The following is a 21,866-nucleotide window of genomic DNA, read 5'->3' on the forward strand; positions in this document are numbered from 1 at the left end:
TCAAACTCTTTATTTGCATTTTTGCATGTGTGTGTGTGTGCGTGTTTGTGTGTGCGTGCGTGTTTTTTAGAATCAAGAATGTAATTTGTAGGCCATTCTATTCAGTTAAATACCCTGAGTGCGCTCGCTACCAAAGCTTCATTACGGAAGCGATGTCACCTTCGTCAATCCTCTTAAAACCTGTGTTGTCGAGCACGTTGACTGACACATATGACGCCGTGCTATTTGAATAGGGCTCAGAAGTGTCTACATATAGGTTCAGGGAAATCATTACTTTAAAATGGAGGTAAACAGTAAACTAGATTCCGTTCGTTATACGCATTTCCATTGAAATATACGAGTACAGCAAGGGGTCGTTATAAGCGTGTTTGGTACAACGTAGTTTAGTGTAAAACCCTAGATGATAGAGGATGGTGCAAGTGAAACCAAAGAACCCGGAAAGGATATTTCCACCATGGTGACGAACGCTGGTCTGGTCCTCGTGATGAGCTCGTGCAGCAGTCCCCCGTCTCCTCCCCCAAGGATGAGTACTGTCTTACCGTTGAAATCGTTTCTGTCCAGACCCAGGACCGTCTCTGTGTAGACCAAGTCGCTCTCGCCAATCACTGAAGTTCCAAAGGGAGAGATGAATAAATTTTTAAAATAAGAATTCCATTGAATGCTGAAAGAAAATGCCTTGACCTTTAGGTTGGGTTTAGGTTACACTATAGTTATGACTGTATTGTCTGGCTCCTTTCAAAGTGAGTGAATATAGTTATACACCGCTTATGGCAACATTTAAGCAATATCAATCACTTTATAACGGCTGTTTGAGCTTGAACATTAACAGAGGAATTATAACATGCCTGCCTAAAGGAAACAAGGATAGGTCCTATCTTAAAACCTGGCGACCAATCACCCTTTTAAATTGTCTGTACAAGATTATTAGCACATGTATCACTAAGAGAATGAAGACTGTTTTGGATCTCTTCATACACGAAAATCAAACAGGATTCATTCCAGGGAGATCTTTATCAGATAATATAAGATTATTGTACGACATCATCCTGGAAACAAAATCTAAGAATAAGAAAGGTATGCTACTTTCTATAGACTTTGAATAAGCCTTTGATTCTGTGTCAAAAATAGCTATACTTAAAATTTTGGAAAGGTTTGGCTTTGCTCCTCAGATGATAAAGTGGGTACACATTTTGATAAGCAATGCAACCTCTTGTGTCATACATAATGGCCATCCAATGGTAGAGGCTGCAGACAGGGGGACCCAATCTCCCCATATTTATTACTTTTTGTAGCCGAAATACTGGCCGCTATGATTAGAGACAATGATACGATTAAAGGCATTTATTTAATAAACATAGAGCATAACTTAGGGCAGTATGCTGACGATACACAGCTTTTTTTGGACGGCTCAGAAGAAAGCCTAAGAGCTGCACTCAACACTTTGGAAAGTTTTTACTATTATTCAGGATTAAGAATGAATTCATATAAAACTAAGGCAATATGGCTTGGGTCAATGTGTGGAAAGAATATTAAAGTGTGCGAAGATGTTAATCTAGATTGGGTTCATGGTGACTTTGAAGTTCTTGGTATTCAACCAAACGCAAATTTAGAAAAACTATGGGTTATCAACACCAGAAAAAGACTAGAAAACATTAAGAGATTATTAGCAAATTGGCGTAAACGTAAATTGACATTAATTTTGAAAAATAACTGATAAAAACTTTAGCATTATCTACTTTTGTTCACATATTGCTTTGCCGCAACCACCCAAACAATTTGTTGATGAACTAAGTTCAATTCTTTAAAAGTTTATTTGGAACTCTAAACCTGATAAAATTAAACGGGCGAATTTGACAAGAAGCTATACGAATGGTGGATTGAGAATGGTAGATATAAATGTGTCTATATCATCGCTAAAGCTCAGTATCCTTAAAAAAAGCATGTTTAAGAACCTCTATAATAGCTACTTCCTTTAAAACTCCTTTTTCAACTGGGTGCCCATGTATCGTCTTACAGACTTTGTAAAATTGATAACCCCTACTGGCAGGATTTGATATATATTTGGAGTAAATACTATAGGTCCCATTTGACAGATGCAAGAGATATTCAGGCTATTCTAGCTGAACCGATATGGTTTAACCACCAGTGTACAGACTCAATTTTTATTATAGAAAACTGGTTCTGTAAAGGAGTGCATTATATAAGAGACCTATGTGATGAGAACGGGCTCTTATCCTTTGTAGACTTGATAAAAAATTCAACCTCAAGGGTACTTATTTGGGCCATCATCGAGTTGTTGGTAATCTCCCTAAAGAATGGATAAGGGTGATAGACAATTCTAAACCTATATGTGTCTACGATCTTAGGATTAATAACTCTTATGGAATGGACTAAACCATCAAAGGGATCTCGGAAGATATATGATATACTTGTGCAAAATAATTATCTCCCTATTATTTGTAGTAAATGGCAACAAATGTTCTTAACTGACTTAAACTGGAAGGAAATATTTAGTCTTCCTAAACAATTGTATTAGAAATGAATCTCTATCTTTCAAATCTTTTATTGCTACCTTGAAAGATCTTTTTCAAGTTGAGAATGTTGCTAGAATAAAAAAATAAATAGATGAATGTATGAGCAAATGGCTACCACTACTCACAATATGGACTGATGTGTCATGACTCTTCAACATGCTTAAAGTAGAATATTGGGATAGTGACCTACCATATGTGTCGATTAACGTATGGGAAAAGATATACATATTTATATGCATAAGCTGTATTAGAAATTTAATTTTGTCCTTAAAATCCTCCATCGCTTCTTTGAAATATATGTTGCCAGAGTATAAAACCAGCCAGACAAATGTGGAGTAAACGGGCACCCATTACACGACATGGTCTGATGTGTTATGACTCTTCAATGTATACAATCTATGATCTTTGTGCAGTAATGCTTGAATGTACCTACTCATGTTTGAAGACTGATGTGTTGTGAACTGTCAACATGTACAAGCTTGTATTAGGCATGTCATCTATATAATAATGTATAAATGTTTCTACCTCTTGGTTACCCAGAAGGATATGGTGCTATTATGAAAACAAACCAAATGAACCCAGGAGCAAACAAGTAATATTACCCATAGCACCGACTTACCTAATTGCTCAAGCTTAGACGATCTGCAATTATACAACTTTGATTGTATGATTTTTGTATAAAACTATTGTAACTAGAAATGTCACCTGTCAATGTGTATGATTTTTGTATAAAATGAATGTACCTACTGATGTGAATAAGAAAATGTGAAAAAAACAACAAAACATTTAAGCAATATCAGGGAGAGGGACCCCAGAAATGGGCTTCACACATTGAACCGTTGAGGTGATTAGTGCCCGGACCTTAAGCGTGATGAATGACACATAAGGCGACCTAACCGATCCGCTCCTTTCATAGAAAACAGTGGCATGTCGTGACTGAATTCCCAAATGCGCGCTAAACTATTTCACATAATATGCTGCTACGTTCTCCAGTATTGAGTGCTGTAGTTAGGTCACCTAGACTCAGTGATTTTAAGCACCATATTTTCGCAATATGGCAGCAATATCACGGCGTGGACATGATGGTCTACTTGGGAAAAGCCATCTAAGGACTGCAATCATCGTAAGTCTGTACAACAGTATCAATGTTACGATCAAAATAGCAATAAGATCGTTTTGCGCAAATGGACCCAAAGAGCACCTTCAGTAAATGTACGATAATCGTAGAGGTGAGATCGCGTTGTGCAGCGGGCCCAGAAATGAATGTAGGAGTCGAACATGCTCCCACAACGTTATCTCAGCTCCACTACGATCGTAACTCACATTCGATAACGTAACTGTACGATTATCGTAGAGGTAAGATCGCGGGCCTAGAAATGAACGTAGGAGTTGAACCTGCTCTCACGAAGCTATCTCAGCGCTTCGACGATTGTAACTCAAACGTAAACTTACGATAATCGAAGCATTAAGAAGGTTTTGTGCCAGTTAAAGCAACGCAACGTCCAGCGCTCTTATTCTCGAAACGTTCGTAGCCCTAAGAATTCTTAACTTTGATCGTAGCCAATGTGATAAGTGAGTGAGTATGGTTTTACGCCGCTTCAGCAATATTCCAGCAATAACGCGGCGGAAGACACCAGAAATGGGCTTCACACATTGTACCCATGAAGGGAATCGAACACGTATCTTCGGCATGACGAGCGAACGCTTCAACCACTAGGCTACCACACCGCCCCCAGTGTGTTAAGATTGGGCTTAGGAAGTTCGTAGGGCTACGAACATATTGAGAATAGCTAACCGGTGTTCAAGCCGGTTTGTGCTGAATCAGTGAAGGTCAAGACAAATGAAACATCTTACTGACGTCGTCGTCGAGGTACAAAACGTTGCCGCATTGTTTGGACTTGAATATTTTAATGTTTTGCCACCGGGAGGTAGTTTCGAACACCAGTTCTGTGAAATCTCTCTCAATCAGTCTCTCGTCCCCCCGTCATCATGAAGGGCCATGGTGGCTCCGTGCTTCTCTGTACAGGGACGGGTATGCTGCAAGAAACAGGGATACAAGGCTTGTGATGGCTTGTGATGAAGCCGTAATATGTACTGAAACAGTGATGGCTTGTGATGAAGCCGTAATATGTGCTGAAAAAGTGACGACCTATGACGACGGTGGTTTGTGTTGGAAGAGTAATGGTTAGTGCTGAATCAGTGGATGTTTGTGTAGAAACCGTGACGGATCGTGCATAAACAGAGGTCCTATGTGTAGGAACAATGATGGTTTGTGCTAAAACAGTGAATGAGTTTTACACCGCTTTCAGCAATATTCCAGCAATATCTTCAGCGTGACGAGCGGCTAAAACAGTGATAGTTTGTGCAGAAACAGTGATGGTCTGTGCTGAAACAGAAACGGTCTGGACTGAAAAAGTTATGGCCTAGGCTGAAACAGTAACGGTTTTGTGCAGAAACAGTGATGGTTTGTGCTGAAACAGAGACGGACTGGACTGAAACAGTAACGGCCTGGACTGAAAATGTGATTGTTTGTGCTGAAACAGTGATGGTCTGGGCTGAAATAGTGATGGTTTGTGCTGAAACAGTAACTGTCTTGACTTAAACAGTAACGGTCTGGACTGAAAATGTGATGGTTTGTGCTGAAAAAGTGATGACCTTGGCTGAAATAGTGATGGTTTGTGCTGAAACAGTGATGGTCTGTGATGGTCTGGGCTGAAACAGTAACGGTCTGGACTGAAAATGTGATGGTTTGTGCTGAAATAGTGATTGTTTGTGACGAAATAGTGATGGTTTGTGCTGAAAAAGTGATGGTCGGGTCTGAAACAATAATATGTGCTGAAACAGTAATAGTTCGTGCAGAAACAGGGACCTAGACTGCTGGGCGAACTGTGTCCCGAGCTGTGACGGTAAAGCTGATGAAACATGACTGCCGTTTTAACTTACCTTTTGGCTAGCAGGCAATATTTGCCAAGGTGCTTCTTCATTCGCTCCAAACGTATCTTTGTACCCTGAAACAAAATATATGATTTTAAGTTTATTAAATTGCAATTCTGTAATTTGCTGCTTTGTTTACTTGGCGTAGTCGTTATTACAGCAGTGTCTTTTCTTATTTTGAGAAGGTTCGATCGGAGCGAGGTAAACGCAATCAAACGTGACTCGACTTTCGTTAGACTTGTCTGTGTTTGCTAAAAGAGTTGCGTCCCTTTGACACGCCAGAAACTATCATCGCGAGTTCGAATCCCTGTCCGCTCCAGTACTGTTTCTAGGTCATCATTCTCCCCATACTGGTACTCGTAAATGGTTAATGTGAACGATGAGCATCACAAAAGTCTTTGCTCCTATACTGAGCTGACAGGCTCTGATATACCGTTGAATATTGTTAAAAGCAGCGGGGCGGTGGGGTAGCCTAGTGGTTAAAGCGTTCGCTCGTCACGCCGAAGGCCCGGGTTCCATTCCCCACATTGGTACAATTTGTGAAACCCATTTCTAGTGTCCTCCCCCGTGATATTGCTGTCATATTGCTAAAAACGGCGTAAAACCATACTCAGTCAGTGAGTGTTAAAAGCAGCGTTAAACCTTATTCACGCACTCACTCTCATTCACACTTACTAATACGGATGTGGGGGTGGTGGGGTAGCCTAGTGGTTGAAGCGTTCGCTCGTCCCACCGAAGACCCGGGTTCGATTCCCCACATGGGTACAAAGTGTGAAGCCCATTTCTGGTGTCCCCCGCCGCGATATTGCTGGAATATTGCTAAAAGTGGCGTAAACCTAAACTCACTGACTGATGTTTGTCAGTGATGGACACTTTAATTTGCTATGGTCACCAAATAAGTTCGTGTTCCCTCCATATGTTGTTTGCTTCCCTTGTTAAAGCAGGGCTAAGGGTTGCCCTGTCGCCATGATATAACTGAAATCCATACCTGAAATCAAACAAACCGGGGTACGCCAGCGACCCACGAGTGAACGAGTTTGGTTTTCCCTTCTATAAGCACTATTCGCCAGCGACCAAAACGCTTATAATATGGGTGTCTGAACGAGATTGGTTTTCCCTTGTATAAGCACTATTCGCCTGCGCCCAAAACGCTTTTAATAGTTATCGACTGAACGAGTTTGGTTTCCCTTCTTTTAGCACTATTCGCCAGCGACCAAAACGCTTAATAATATGGGTGTCTAAACGAGATTGGTTTTCCCTTCTTTTAGCACTATTCACCATCGACCAAAACGTTTATAGAACATGGGTGTCTGAACCAGATTGGTTTTCCCTTCTTTAAGCACTATTCGCCTGCGTCCAAAACGCTTTTAATAGTTAGCGACTTAACGAGTTTGGTTTTCCCTTCTTTTAACACTATTCGCCAGCGACCAAACTGTTTATAATAGTTAGTGTCTGAACGAGATTGGTTGTCCCTTCTTTTAGTACTATATATGTCTGTTGTATCACGCGGGTGACGTCATAAAAATACCTTACGCAGTATAACATGTGGGAAACGAACCCAGACTTTCTTCGTGACTTGCGATCACTTCTAAACCACAAGGCTAACCCACCGCCCTCTTAGTATAGTAAAAGAGTTGTTAAGCGAAAAATCGCTAACACAGGTCTGGTGTATTCGAAAAAGAAAACAAAAGCTGCCATTGTTGGTGAGCTATTCCATGTGCCATAGCCTGTGCGTCGCAGCGAAACGTTTAATGGGCTGTGTCTCTTTTGAGTGCAAAACACGTCTGAACAGCCTTTCATAAAGAGGACCAGGAACTTTGATAAAAAGTGTTTGACAAACCTTTTGTGGTCATATTGTGCACAAAACTGAATAAGAGCCTGCGAAGAGTGAGTGAGTTTAGTTTTACGCTGCATTTAGCAATATTCTACCCATGTGGGGAATCGAACCCGGGTGACGAGTGGACGCTTTAACCACATCCGTGTCAGTGAGTGAGTGAGTGAGTGAATTACGAAATGTAGTATAGACAATATTCGAGGTATGTCGTAAGGCAATCACCTTGTCATAAGGACAACCTGATCTTTATTTCAAGTTTTTGAAGTTCAGACCTAGATCCGCTAACCAGGAATTCCTTCTCAACGCCGGGAATGTCAAATATACTGAAGGAAACAAATATGGGAACACAAGTGTTCCTTTTTTCGTATCCAGGTTGTTTTGCAAGTTTTGTATTGCACTGTGGGTAATAACCTGCAAATATATATAGGAGCACTCCCATGTGGTGTTTCCTTATTTGTGTCCATCAGTATATATAGTCGTTTTATAACTATAATAACATTTAAAATGCGGTTTACAAATCATAAGTACTACAATTACGAAAATATATACAATAGTGAATAACCAGCCGTCATCATTCGACATACGCGATCCTAAAGTAAACACTCGTAAATTCAAATATCACGCATAAAATGTACATAACATTGTCAAGCTCTTATGACGTTCAAATCGTTCCCTCCTAAAAAATGCTACAAATGTGTAACCTGGTGCCATAAAATGCGTATCATACAGACTGGTTGCACTCTCCTGCTGCGACATTTTTATGAGACGCAGAACCGCATAGTCATTGCCGATGAATTTACAATACAAGTGCTGGGATAGTCACGATATCCTTCAAAGCGCACGACCTGGTTCTGGATAGCAACCATATTCAAATCTCGTTCAGTCCTGATGTAACATCTTTAGAATTTGTACATTTCCCTAGGTTTGCATGAGTTTTCAATCTTAGACACGTTAGCTATGGTTAGGGCGGTTCAGTTTGTCCGTACGTCAGCAGCAATCCGTAGTCACAGTACGTATGAGACGAAACTCTTACGATCAGTTTATCGTCGTACTGTCTGTAATATGATGAATATCCGATCGCATCGTGAATGACATTGAGGGAATAAATATTTAGTCTTTACCCGAAAGGGGCATCAATCGCCCGTCTTCACACGTTCCACACTCACTCACTCACTAACCCTGTCACGCCCACACACTATCCCTGTCACGCTCACTCGCTAAGATTCCGACTTTCGTTCACTCACTCACTACGCCTGTCACACAAACTCACTATCCCTGTCACACTCACTCACTATCCCTGTCACACTCACCAGCCCACTGACTAACCCTGCCACACTCACAAACCCACTCACTGACCCTGCCACACTCACTCACTGACCCTGCCACACTCACTCACTGACCCTGCCACACTCACTCACTGACCCTCCCACACTCACTCACTAACCCTGGCACACTCACCAGCCCACTGACTAACCCTGCCGCACTCACAAACCCACTCACTGACCCTGCCACACTCACCCACTGGGACCCTGCCACACTCAACCACTGACCCTGCCACACTCACTCACTGACCCTGCCACACTCACTCACTTCAACCCTGCCACACTCACTTCACTAACCCCTGCCACACCTCACACTCACTGACTCCCTGCCACACTCACTCACTGACCCCCTGCCACACTCACTCACTGGACCCTGCCACACTCACTCACTAACCCCTGCCACACTCACTCACTCAACCCTGCCACACTCACTCACTAACCCTGCAACACTGCCACACTGACCCTGTCACACTGCCACAACCCACTCACTCACCACACTGACCCCCACACTGAGACACCTCACAACACACTCACTGACCCTGCCACACTCACAAACCCACTCACTAACCCTGCCACACTCACTCACTGACCCCCTGCCACACTCTCACTCACTGACCCTGCCACACTCACTCACTGACCCTGCCACTACCACTCACTGACCCTGCCACACTCACTCACTCACCCTCCCACACACACCTCACTCACTGACCCTGATACACACACTCACTGACCCTGCCACACACTCACTCACTGACCCCAAGTGACACCCACTCACTGACCCTGCCACACTTCACTCACTGACCCTGCCACACTCACTCACTAACTAACCTTGCACTGCCCACTCACTCACTGGACTCCTGCCACACCCACTCACTATGCCCCTGCCAACTCACTCACGAACCCTGCCACATTCACCAGCCCACTCACTCACTGACCCTGCCACACTCACTCACTAAACCTCCCACACTCACCAGCCCACTCACTCACCCACTGACCCTGCCACACTCACTCACTAACCCTGGCACACTCACCAGCCCACTCACTAACCCTGCCACACTCACAAACCCACTAACTGACCCTACCACACTCACAAACCCACACACTAACCCTGCCACACTCACTCACTAACCCTGCTACACTCCCAAACCTACTCACTCACTGACCCTGCCACACTCACAAACCAACTCACTCACTGACCCTGCAACACACACTCACTATCCCAGCCACACCCACTCACTAACCCTGACACACTCACTCACTGACCCTGCCACACCTACTCCCTGACCCTGCCACACACACTCACTGACCCTGCCACACTCACTCACTGACCCTGCCACACTCACTCACTGACCCTGCCACACTCACTCACTGACCCTGCCACATTCACTCACTGACCCTGCCACAACCCTGCCACACTCACTCACTGACCCTGCCACACTCACCAGCCCACTCACTCACTGACCCTGCCACACTCACTCACTAACCCTGCCACACACTCACTCACTCACCAACCCTGCCACACTCACTCACTAACCCTCCACACTCACCAGCCCACTCACCACTCACTCACTGATCCTGCCACACTCACACTAACCACCAACCCCCTGCCACACTCACCAGCCCACCACTCTACACTCCACTACACCCTGCCACACACTCATTCACTCAACCCTGCCACACCCTGCCACACACTAACCCCTGCCACACTCACTCACTCAACCCTGCCACACTCACTCACTAACCCTGCCACACTCACCAGCCCACTCCACTCACTCACTGACCCTGCCACACTCACCAGCCCACCTCACTCACCCTGGACCCCTGCCACACTTCACTCACTGACCCCTGCCACACTCACTCACTAACCCTGCAACACTCACTCACTGACCCTGCCACATTCACTCACTAACCCTGCCACAACCCTGCCACGCTCACTCACTAACCCTGCCACACTCACTCACTGACCCTGCCACACTCACTCACTGCCACTGCCACTACCACTCACTGACCCTGCCACACTCACTATCTAACGCTGCCAAACTCACTCACTTACCCTGCCACACTCACAAACCCACTCACTAACCCTGCCACACTCACTCACTGACCGTGCCACACTCACCAGCCCACTCACTCACTAACCCTCCACACTCACCAGCCCACTCACTCACTCACTGATCCTGCCACACTCACTCACTGACTCGACCCTGCCACACTCACTCACTGACCCTGCCACACCAACCCATTGACTCTGCACATCCAAAAACTGACCCTGCCACACTCACTCACTGACCCTGCCACACTCACAAACCCACTCACAAACGCTGCCCATTTCTGGTGTCCCCCGCCGTGATGTTGCTGGAATATTGCTAAATGCGGCGTAAAACCAAAACTCAGTCAGTCAGACAAACACTGCCACACTCACACACACCCTCACTAACCCTGCCACACTCACAAACCCACATGCTGAGCCAGCCATACTCACAAACCCACTCACTAACACTGCCACACTCACAAACCTACATACTGAGCCAGCCACACTCTAACACCCCCTCAACTAACCCTGCCACACTCACAAACCCATTCACTGAGCCTGTCACACTCACTCACTAACCCTTTCACACTCACAAACTCACTCACTAACCCTGCCACACTCACCAGCCCACTCACTAACCCTGTCACACTTATAAACCCATTTACTCACCCTGTCACACTCACAAACCCACTCACTAACCCTGCCAAACTCACAAACCCACTCGGACCGCCTCCGTGGTGTAGTGGTTAGAGCGTCCGCCCGGAGAGAGGAAGGTCGCGGGTTCGATCCCCGACCGCGTCATACCAAAAGACATTAAAATATGGTACTTGTTGGTCCCTGCCTGGCGCTCGGCATTAATGGGTACAACGAGGACTGGTAACCCTATCACACTCAGAAACCCACTCACTGACCCTGCCACACTAACAAACCCACTCACTTACCCTGCCACACTCACAAACCCACTCACTAACCCTGCCACCCTGCCACACTCACAAACCCACTCACACAAACCCTGCCACACTCACAAACCCACTCACTCACCCTGCCATACTCACAAACGCACTCACTGACCCTGCCACACTCACAAACCCACTCACTGACTCTGCCACACTCACAAACCCACTCACTGACCCTGCCACACTCACAAACACACTCACTAACCCTGCCACACTCACAAACCCACTCACTAACCTTGCCACACTCACAAACACACTCACTGACCCCGTCACACTCATAAACCCACATACTGACCCTGCCACACTCAGAAACCCACATACTGAGCCAGCCACTCACTCATTCACTTACTGAAGAACCTTGCGGCTTGTCTGGTAGCTGTGTTGCTGCGAGTCTTTGCAGATCAAGTGTCAGGAACCCGGATGGGAATAGCCTCATCACCGCGTGACTGCAACATGTGTGATGGACAAAAGATTCATCGTTTAAAACATATATTGTGTATCATTTATTAAGTTGATGATAAACATTCATGTTTGTCATGCCTCAAACCGATAAGTAGGCAAATTATGTAAAACTTGATAACCGGAAGTGGGACTTTCTTCGGGTAATGTCCTCCAAGCCGTTGAACAAAGCGGTCTCAGCGCTAAGGAACCTTTCATAATTTATGGCTAGAGGGTGGGGTTGGGCGGGTGGGTGTGGTGCTTATTTTAAGGGGGTAGCCATTTGTTCTGGGAAGGTACATGTAGGAGGGTCATCGATGTACTGGGGGAGGGGTCAGCAATTCAGCAACTTTGCACATACTAACATTTAAAACTTATGAAAAATTATGGAGGGGGGTAATTGATTTTGTACGTGACATGCAGGGGGGTCACTTACTTTATGCATAAACTTTGGGGGGGAGGGGTGTCATTCACATTGTATATGCGTCTCCATTAAAATCACCATCACCCGCACCCCATGGTGGATTTACTCAGATGTATGGAACATGTTGTCTGAATGTTTACCCGACCATCGGGCTTGCTAGCGTCCGTCAGAAATCTAGCCCGTGTCAGACGGTCGGACGGGCCTTATTTCATGTGCAAGTTGAACTGATGTTGAATTTGTTGTAGCCTTCCAAAAATGCCGCCAAAACTTGTAGTTATTCAACAATCGAGACTTGAAAATAGCTTAGCTCAGCAACCTGTCTTTAAGCGACCCTATGAAGCGAACAGCATGGTTAAATTACAGTGGCACGGTTATTCAATGTGAACATGCCTTTCATTTGATAATACGACTTTCATGGCATAAAACATGGTGAATCTCATCTCTGCATTTTCCCATTCAGAGAAACGTTTTTTGTGAGTGTACTTTTGAAAATATATTTGTTAAACGATGGTGATTCCATTTTAATCTCTTTATGCCTACTTCTCCATATAATTAATTACTGAGGTTTATGGATCCTAGTTGATTGTCGTCCTTACAATTCGCATGTCGTGTCACATGCTGTGAAAGAGTCATTAAAATGAGAGAGCATTCAGTCTTACACAATGCAATGTCAGTTAATTGTATGTTTCTGAAACCTCGAAGTGAAGCATTAAAGACGTAACATTCAGATGAGTGGATGTATGGTGGCCGAAAGAGGACGTCGTCAAAAATCGCTTTCTCGTTTCCTGTTATCGCTTTTTCGTTTCGTTTTATCGCTTTCTCATCTCGTCTTCTGTTATCGCATTCTCGCCTTATGTTATCACTTTCACATCTCGTGTTGCATTATCACTTTCACATCTGGTGTTATCACTTTCTCGTCTCGCGTATCCCGTGAGCTGAGAGACTGTTATGATGAGGGATCCGGGTTAGAATTGGTCTCAGACCGAACCATGAGTCTCATTAACCAATTCAGACAATGACCTACTTTTCAGCCGATCTGAAATTTCTCGTGTGAAAGCGAAAAGAGACACTACAAAGACATATGGTTATACTGAATTCCAATTCCTTGTTTCCAATTCCAATGGTATTTACACATAAATTTTAATTTGAAAGTTTAAAAAAATCGTATTTCTATATTTTATGTAGAGGTTTAGGTAGCATGTCGTTAACTAAGACGTCACAGACTGCCCCGTTTGAAAAGATCGTATGATGATTCACAATTCATCTGGCTCACTGGTTACACCTGTTATGTGTTCTTTGCGCTTATTAGGTGTATTTTCGTAACGTACAATGTGATTGATATAATAACAATTTCGTACCAGACCGCCAAACTTTTCTAGCGGCCGAGCCTCGTTTTCAGATTTCCACATTTCCGTTTGTCAGAGCACGATGTATCAAATAATACTGATTAATATTTATATATCCAGTTGAATGAGTTGGTCTAAAAAATTCTGGACTGACTATTGTACTAAGTTGCGCAATAGGACGGAACCCAGTCAGCAGGAAACGACACTGCTGTGTAATCAATGTTTTGACTTGCAGCAACCCATGCTTGTCGTAAGAGTAGACTGACGGGATAGGGTAGTCGCTGGGCTCGCTGACTTGGTTGACACATGTCATCGTATCCCGATCTTGGCACATGACTACCTGATCTCGTCAGACAAGCATGGGTTGCTGGAGACCAATTCTAACCCGGATCTGCACGGGTTTGCGATGTACCCACAGGGAAATAACCTGTTCAAAATGGTGGTCACGAATCGGATACAAAAACGTCAATAAAACCTTTTGCTTAAATGCTGAAATAAATATTTAACATCAGCCATAAACTATCCATTACACGCATGCAATATTCGACTCAACACGACTCAAGTCAAGACATTGTAATTAACGTACCTCCCATCGCTGTTGACGGTGATGTACAGGAAGCCACCATTGTCGAGTTGTTGTTCCGTTGCTGTCGTCCACGTCCCTGTCCAAAACAACCCTGGCAGCGCCTTGACTCGCGATAATATCTCTAGATAGGAAACAGAAAAATAGCGTCATAGTTCTCAGAGGTGTCAAGATTGATCGCACTTACGTCACTGCAGTTGTTCATACACTGAGTGAGTGAGTGAGGTGGGTTTTACGCTGCTTTTAGCATTATTCCAGCAATATCATGACAGGGGACACCAGAAATGGGCTCCACACACTGTACCCGTGTGGGGAATCGAACCCGGGTCTACGGTGTGACGAGCAAACGCTTTAACCCCACTGGTCCTCATAGACCGAGGGCAACACACCAATGATAGTTGATAAATCGTTATTATCGATACTGTTAATCCTATCGATAATATCAAAAGATGTAACAATATCTACGCACTACTGTAAATGATTTTAAAATGTTTTTCAAGTACCTGTAATCATCCATAACAAAATCATCTTTTGTAACTTAAAACTGGTCAAAACTGTCAATCTTATCACATTTCGCTCGAGTTGTTTGAAGCCCATTTCTCGTCACGCCGAAGACCCGGGTTCGACTCCGGACATGGTTAGAATGTGTGAAGCCCATTTCTGGTGTCCCCCGACATGATATTGATGGAAATTTGCTAAAAGCGACATAAAAACATATTCACTCATGAAAGCCCATTTCCGTTTTTTTTCTCACTCTTTTTTCTACTCAAATTTTAAAGATCTAGTTGAATTATTACTCAAATCTCACACATATATGCTACAGTTCTAAACGTTATACATATGTAATGGACCTCCTGTTCTATTTACAGATATAAGGGAATCGGCCAGCAGATGTCGAGCCAGTGCATAACCTGGTGCAGCCTTTACCAGTTACTTATAATACCATGTAGATATAAAGCATCAACGCAAAGTTAATCCGTCTATATTATTCGCCGAAACAGATTCCTAATGAGGTGAATGGCCACATAACTGAAAATTATATGAGTGGATCCATGAAGTATCAGTGACGACGCCAGATGCTCTCAGAATAGTGTACCAAGTAAGACCTTCAACAAGTAAGCAAACAAAATGTATACAAAAATATGTATATTTGAAACATTGATTTCTGGATGGTTGCATACATTCGGAAATCAACAGGGAAGAGTAACACGGCATATGTAGATTTAGATTGGATGCTTTGTTGTTTAACGCCGCACTCAGCAATATTCCAGCTATATGGCGGCGGTCTGTAAATAATCGAGTCTGGACCAGACAATCCAGTGATCAACAGCATGAGCATCGATCTACGCAATTGGGATACGATGACATGTGGCTGACCAACCCGATCCCGTTAGTCTCCTCTTACGACAAGGATGGGTTGCTGAAGATCAATTCTAACCCGGATCCTCTGAGATTTAGAAGAAACCTTTTCACATGCATGTAGGAAAAGGACAAGATAACGGAAAGACCACATCGTCAAAGGAGAGAACGGAAGCAGGCACCAGACAATGAGGAAGAGTACCGCGTAGAGTTTCTACGCCGCTTTTACCAATATTCCCGACATATCAAGGCTGGGAACACCAGAAATGGGCTACACACATTGTACCCATGTTGGGAGTCGAACCCGAGTCTTCGAGGTGACGAGCGAACGCTTTGACCCTAAAGCTACAGCACTGCCCCAGTACCCTTCAAGAATTTATTTATGCTTGGTCAGTAGGCTCAGCGTACAGAGTTACACACATGCATAACGTACATGCATACTTTTTACAGTTTTGCCAGAAATTATTGAGAAAATTTTTGTTTCCTAATACTGATGACAGAATTTTACAATAGGTGTCACATTATGTAGTAAGGTACTCATTATGGGAGGCAACTCTTGTCGGCTTAAGTATGAACCTACACTACATTAAGAGTTATCTCCCCCTGGTGTAGCAGACGGCTCCCTTTGTTGACATGGCAGATTTGACAGCAGAAGAGAAAGGAAGCTGGTTCAAGATGAGTTTGAAAGGGGTGAGACTTATGCAAAAGGGTTAGCTGGTAGACATGACATTCCTCTGTCTACAGTATACAGAACGTTGAAGAATATTCAGTCAGGAGTTGGGATTGAGCACAAGACGGGGGCAGGGAGGCCAAGGATAAGGAGGTTCTGTACTACATCGACTTGGTCAGATTGTGAGTCGGGGAAAATTGAAAAGCGTTGAGAATATCAGAAATGGGATGATTAATAGAGGAAGTCGTCAGGTATGTAATGAAACCCTTAGACAAGAATTACAAACTAAGGCTGAGCAGGGCTCCAGATAAGGGCCGTATCGACGTATGCACGTTTAAAAAATTTGCACGATACGTTAGGAAATAATTTAGAAAACGTAGCAGATATGCACCACGGCAATGGTGTACGGTCTTAGAATCATTTACAGACGTATTTATCTGAAAAAAGTATTGTTTTATTGTATATTGACCTGTTTACACAAGACTAGCAATGTTGTGGTGCATATATGAAACGAAACACAAGATTACTGATACTCCATTAAATTCCATTCAGTACTCTAAATGTAGGCTTAAGGTTTTCGAGTACTCCTATAATGAAAAAATAAGGAGTACGTACTCCTGGTGTTCAAAAATTATCTGGCGCCCCAGTTTAAGACTTAACTGGGTGAAAAAGCGCGGAATTCTTTCGCCCTTAATGAAAGATGCACGAAAAGAAAGGCATTTAAACTGGTGGAGGGCTCGTGAAAATCAAGATTGGGATAATGTTTTCTTTTCTGATGAAAGTTCAGTTTGGCTTTTTCCGAACGATATGTTGACATCTTAAATGATCACATCCTTCCAACGGCCCGAACACTGTTTGAAGATATTGGATTTTCCAGCATGATAAGGACCAAAAACACAGTGGTTAACGAAAATGTTCAAATTTTAGACTGCCCAGCTACAGCTCAGATCTCAACCCTATTGAGAATGTTTTGGGAGTAATGAAGGACAGAATAATTTAAACCAAAATTTACTTAGAAATATTGAGGATATGAAGAAAGAAGTGGTCGAATATTGGGATACACAGTCACACTATTTCCTACAATTCGGTAGTTTACCAAGGCACATTCAGTCGTGCATTACTTTATCATCAGCTGCTGTGCAGCTTCCATCGGGCATGAGGTGTGGTGGGGTAGCCCAGTGGTTAAAACGTTCACTTGTCACGCTGAAGACCCGGGTTCGATTAACCACATGGGCACATGTGTGAAGCCCATTTCTGGTGTCCCTCGCCGTGATATTGCTGGAATATTGCTGAAAGAGGCGTAAAACCAAACTCACTCACTCACTCTATCGGGCATGTGCAACCTGCGGTTATCTCCATTTGTCATACAAATTCACTGTGCGTGAAGAGTAGCGTCCCTTGGTCACGGCAGAAACATCAAGGTGGTGAGTGGTTTTACAATATTTGAGCTGTGGTGAGTGGTTTTACAATATTTTGAGCTGTGGTGAGTGGTTTTACAATATTTTGAGCTGTTAAATATGCAATGGAAGCGCATGAATCTGGTCTTTGCAGACCTGGTTATTGTATCGGACCAGCGGATTCTTGTACGAAGGGAAGCAATGTTAAATACAAAATCGCGAAAATGAGACTGGGACACTTGTGTCAAGAGCTCCTCTAGATTCTGGAATAAGGTCTTTCTAACAAGCGCTAGTTGAGTACAGAATCAAGTTTAAAGTGCTGACTCTGACATTCCGTGCTATCCACCGCGATGCTCCTCCGTACATTTCTGAACTCATCCAAGAATATAAACCTGAGAGAACTCTACGTTCTTGTAACCAGTGTCTCTTGAAGCTTCCGTCAGCTCGTACATCACTTGGCGAGAGAAGTTTCGAAATCTCAGCCCCCCAGTTATGGAACTCCCTCCCACTTGAAATAAGAAGTGCCCCCTGAGTTTGAATCATTCAAATCACTACTGAAAACACATTTGTTTAAAGTCTGCTACTGTTAGAGTGTGTATTCCCAGGACAGTTCATTGCTCACAAGCGCTTTTGAGCAGTTGATTATACTGGAAACAAGCGCTATACAAGTGTATATTTATTATTATTATTAGTCAATTTGTATTTCCTTATCACATGTTACTTTTGGTCTTTCAGTCTTTGTGACTACCTTTTAGCTTTCATATTTAGTTATTATTAACTAAGTTTTATCGTCAATTATTTGGTACTCTGATTTATGTAAACAAATATTAATTTTTTCACAGAAACAGAACGATGTTCCTATGTGGTCATATCTTACCAAGAATAAATATATAAGATAGCTTAAAAATAAGTTAAATATGCATTAATAACTGAAGCAGCCTTAACGATATGGCCCTGCGATGATACGAGTAACGTTCATGTCTGATTTTTATCCCGACACGCCCACTTTCTTGAGCTGGTTGTTTTGTATGAGTCATATCTTCATGAAGCCCGTGAGAGTGTCTCATTGCCACGTGTAACGACAAGGAATACTATAACCTTACTGGGTGATAAACCCTCTCAGCCGTGTCAATCAGCAGAGTATCATTACCGTACCTCCTGTACAATCCAATAAACCCGGGAGGGAGTTATAAACCTGCGCCAATTCAACATCCTGACAACTACACCTTGTCCTGTCGCATCTTGAATCTTTAACAAACCTCGAAAACATGATGGAAAACATTGCCTGCTTCATTCCCCGAATTACTTCACCCTGACGAGAGGTGCAACTTGCCACGCCCGTTTGCATCACACTCTACCCTACTTCACCCTGACGAGAGGTGCAGCTTGCCACGCCCGCCTGTCTGCATCACACTCTACCCTACTTCACCCTGACGAGAGGTGCAGCTTGCCACGCCCGTCTGTCTGCATCACACTCAACCCTACTTCACCCTGACTGACGAGAGGTGCAGCTTGCCACGCCCGTCTGTCTGCATCACACTCTACCCTACTTCACCCTGACGAGAGGTGCAGCTTGCCACGCCCGTCTGTCTGCATCACACTCTACCCTACTTCACCCTGACGAGAGGTGCAGCTTGCCACGCCCGTCTGTCTACATCACACTCTACCCTACTTCACCCTGACGAGAGGTGCAGCTTGCCACGCCCGTCTGTCTGCATCACACTCTACCCTACTTCACCCTGACGAGAGGTGCAGCTTGCCACGCCCGTCTGTCTGCATCACACTCTACCCTACTTCACCCTGACGAGAGGTGCAGCTTGCCACGCCCGTCTGTCTGCATCACACTCTACCCTACTTCACCCTGACGAGAGGTGCAGCTTGCCACGCCCGTCTGTCTGCATCACACTTTACCCTACTTCACCCTGACGAGAGGTGCAGCTTGCCACGCCCGTCTGTCTGCATCACACTCTACCCTACTTCACCCTGACGAGAGGTGCAGCTTGCCACGCCCGTCTGTCTGCATCACACTTTACCCTACTTCACCCTATCAGCCTGTCTCCTCAATCGGTGTCTGCGACAACCTCTACCCTACTTCACCCTATCAGCCTGTCTCCCCTACTTCACCCTATCAGCCTGTCTCCCCTACTTCACCCTATCAGCCTGTCTCCTCAATCGGTGTGTGCGACAACCTCTACCCTACTTCATCCTATCAGCCTGTCTCCTCAATCGGTGTCTGCGACAACTCTACCCTACTTCACCCTATCAGCCTGTCTCCTCAATCGGTGTCTGCGACCTCTATCCCACCTCACCCTAAAAGCCCCCGTCTGCATCAACCTCCATCCTGCTTCACAGTATGACTGACTGACTGAGTTTGGTTTTACGCCGCTTTTAACAATATTCCAGCAACATCACGGCGAGGGACACCAGAAATGGGCTTCACACATTGTACCCACGTGGGGATTCGAACCCGGGTCTTCGGCGTGACTTCACATTATGAAGAACTACAACTTGCACACCCTTATCTGCATGAACCTCTACCATACCACAACAGCCCCTGTGTCCTCAGTCACCTACCCCCCACCCACACCCACCCCCGTCTGCATCAATCGCCACCCCAACAAGAACTACAACTTGCACACCCCTATCTGCACCGCTCTCCACCATACCTCACCCTCACAGCCCCCGTCTCTTCAGTCCCTGTCTACACACATCCCCCGCTGACCTCCCCAAAAACAGCTACAACACCCAAACCCTACCCAACGACACACACAGGCATTACATCTCACCACAGATCACCGTGTACCACCACGCACTCGGATTCCGATTACGTGAAAGCACAGAAACATATAACATGTCAAGTTGGCTTGCTATCCAAGCAACGTTCAAGACAATCGATGTGAAGTTATTGAGTCAATGGATATATTACTGTACACTACCGATCTCGTGATCTGCTAGTCTCTCCTGGTCCAACTGAAACCACAACATGAACGTCTGCGCCTCCATCGCGACTCAGCTGACGAGGAAGGTGGTTGACTGCCGTTGGGTACCTGCCCAGCTTGTACAACCTAGAGCCAGCTATATATACTTCAGTAATACTAGCAGTACTGTTTTTTTCATATATATTGTCGGTAAGTACAGGGACGTTCACAATTCAGTACCACATTTACCTGAGAATACATGTTTTGTCACGTTATGCATGCTTCATCGAAAAGTACAGTATTGTTCAAAAACAAGTAGTACCCAGTGCGCCCGCATGTTTTTCCACAGTATATAGTTTTATACAAGAACCTACATACTCAACCAACCACGACGACACGTCGTATTGTATTTATCTTCTGCACTGACTGACACGAAGATTTCAGTTCGGTGTCATGGTTCAAGATACACGCCTTTAGATTGAGATGTTGTAAGAATCAGTCGGGCAATTTTAACGCATTTTGTATATCATTCCTCGTGTGAAAAGATAATTCATAAAATAGATACACTGTTCTATAACACAATGCTTTGTTTTTGTACTGTTCAAATCAGCTGCGCTGACAAATATTCAGAACTCTCAACATCGCTGGGCTTATTCAGTAGCATTGCGTGAAGAGATGACGGATCACTGGGAGGAGCTCAATGACCCCCAGCAAACTTTTCAATCACGTCACAGGACATTGTTCCTTGCAACAAATTTACGTGATACGGTTTTGTGACGTAAAACATTTTTGTGCTGACTTCTGTAGGTATATCGTTGGATAATGGATATTAAAACATCAATCAATAATGAAGATGTATTTTTCTGTTGAACTCATTTGGATTGTGCATTGGTTCGCATCAATGCCAGCATGTTACCACATGACAGAGAAAAGTTACATTCATCAGCTTGACCTAGTTTATGACGTAATTTGTTAGATCAAATGAAGTTTAAAAACGTTATTAACTGACAAAATATTAAACTCGCTCCTGTGTAGTACACATTCTAATAAGCCTGTTGGATGAGTGAGTGAGTGGCTGACTGACTGAGGTTTTTTTATGCCTCTTTTAGCAATATTCCA

The 21,866-nt window shown here is 44.2% G+C and overlaps 2 protein-coding genes across 2 annotated transcripts in view; both read right to left on the reverse strand.

The window, feature by feature from the left end:
- The window catches only part of LOC124287096 (spermine synthase-like), a 14,323-nt gene extending 8,805 nt beyond the window's left edge, over positions 1 to 5,518 (reverse strand). Inside the window, exons 1-3 of the mRNA XM_046723575.1 lie at positions 5,478 to 5,518; positions 4,389 to 4,519; positions 448 to 605 (exon numbers count right to left, since the gene is read on the reverse strand). Of these exons, the coding sequence (XP_046579531.1) occupies positions 448 to 605; positions 4,389 to 4,519; positions 5,478 to 5,518 (330 nt within the window). The remainder of the gene's footprint in view (positions 1 to 447; positions 606 to 4,388; positions 4,520 to 5,477) is intronic.
- A 2,005-nt stretch (positions 5,519 to 7,523) lies between these two features.
- On the reverse strand, positions 7,524 to 20,931 carry LOC124287043. Its single transcript, XM_046723511.1, has 5 exons — positions 20,766 to 20,931; positions 14,407 to 14,527; positions 11,962 to 12,058; positions 7,653 to 7,713; positions 7,524 to 7,620 (listed from the first exon to the last, which is right to left on the reverse strand). The coding sequence occupies exons 1-5, from the start codon at positions 20,830 to 20,832 to the stop codon at positions 7,529 to 7,531; spliced, it is 438 nt and encodes a 145-aa protein (XP_046579467.1). The 5' UTR covers positions 20,833 to 20,931; the 3' UTR covers positions 7,524 to 7,528.
- Positions 20,932 to 21,866: the final 935 nt, after the last annotated feature.

Source organism: Haliotis rubra, unplaced genomic scaffold (assembly GCF_003918875.1).
Source record: "Haliotis rubra isolate DU_JTF1 unplaced genomic scaffold, ASM391887v1 Scf4, whole genome shotgun sequence".
Taxonomy (NCBI): Eukaryota; Metazoa; Mollusca; class Gastropoda; order Lepetellida; family Haliotidae; genus Haliotis; species Haliotis rubra.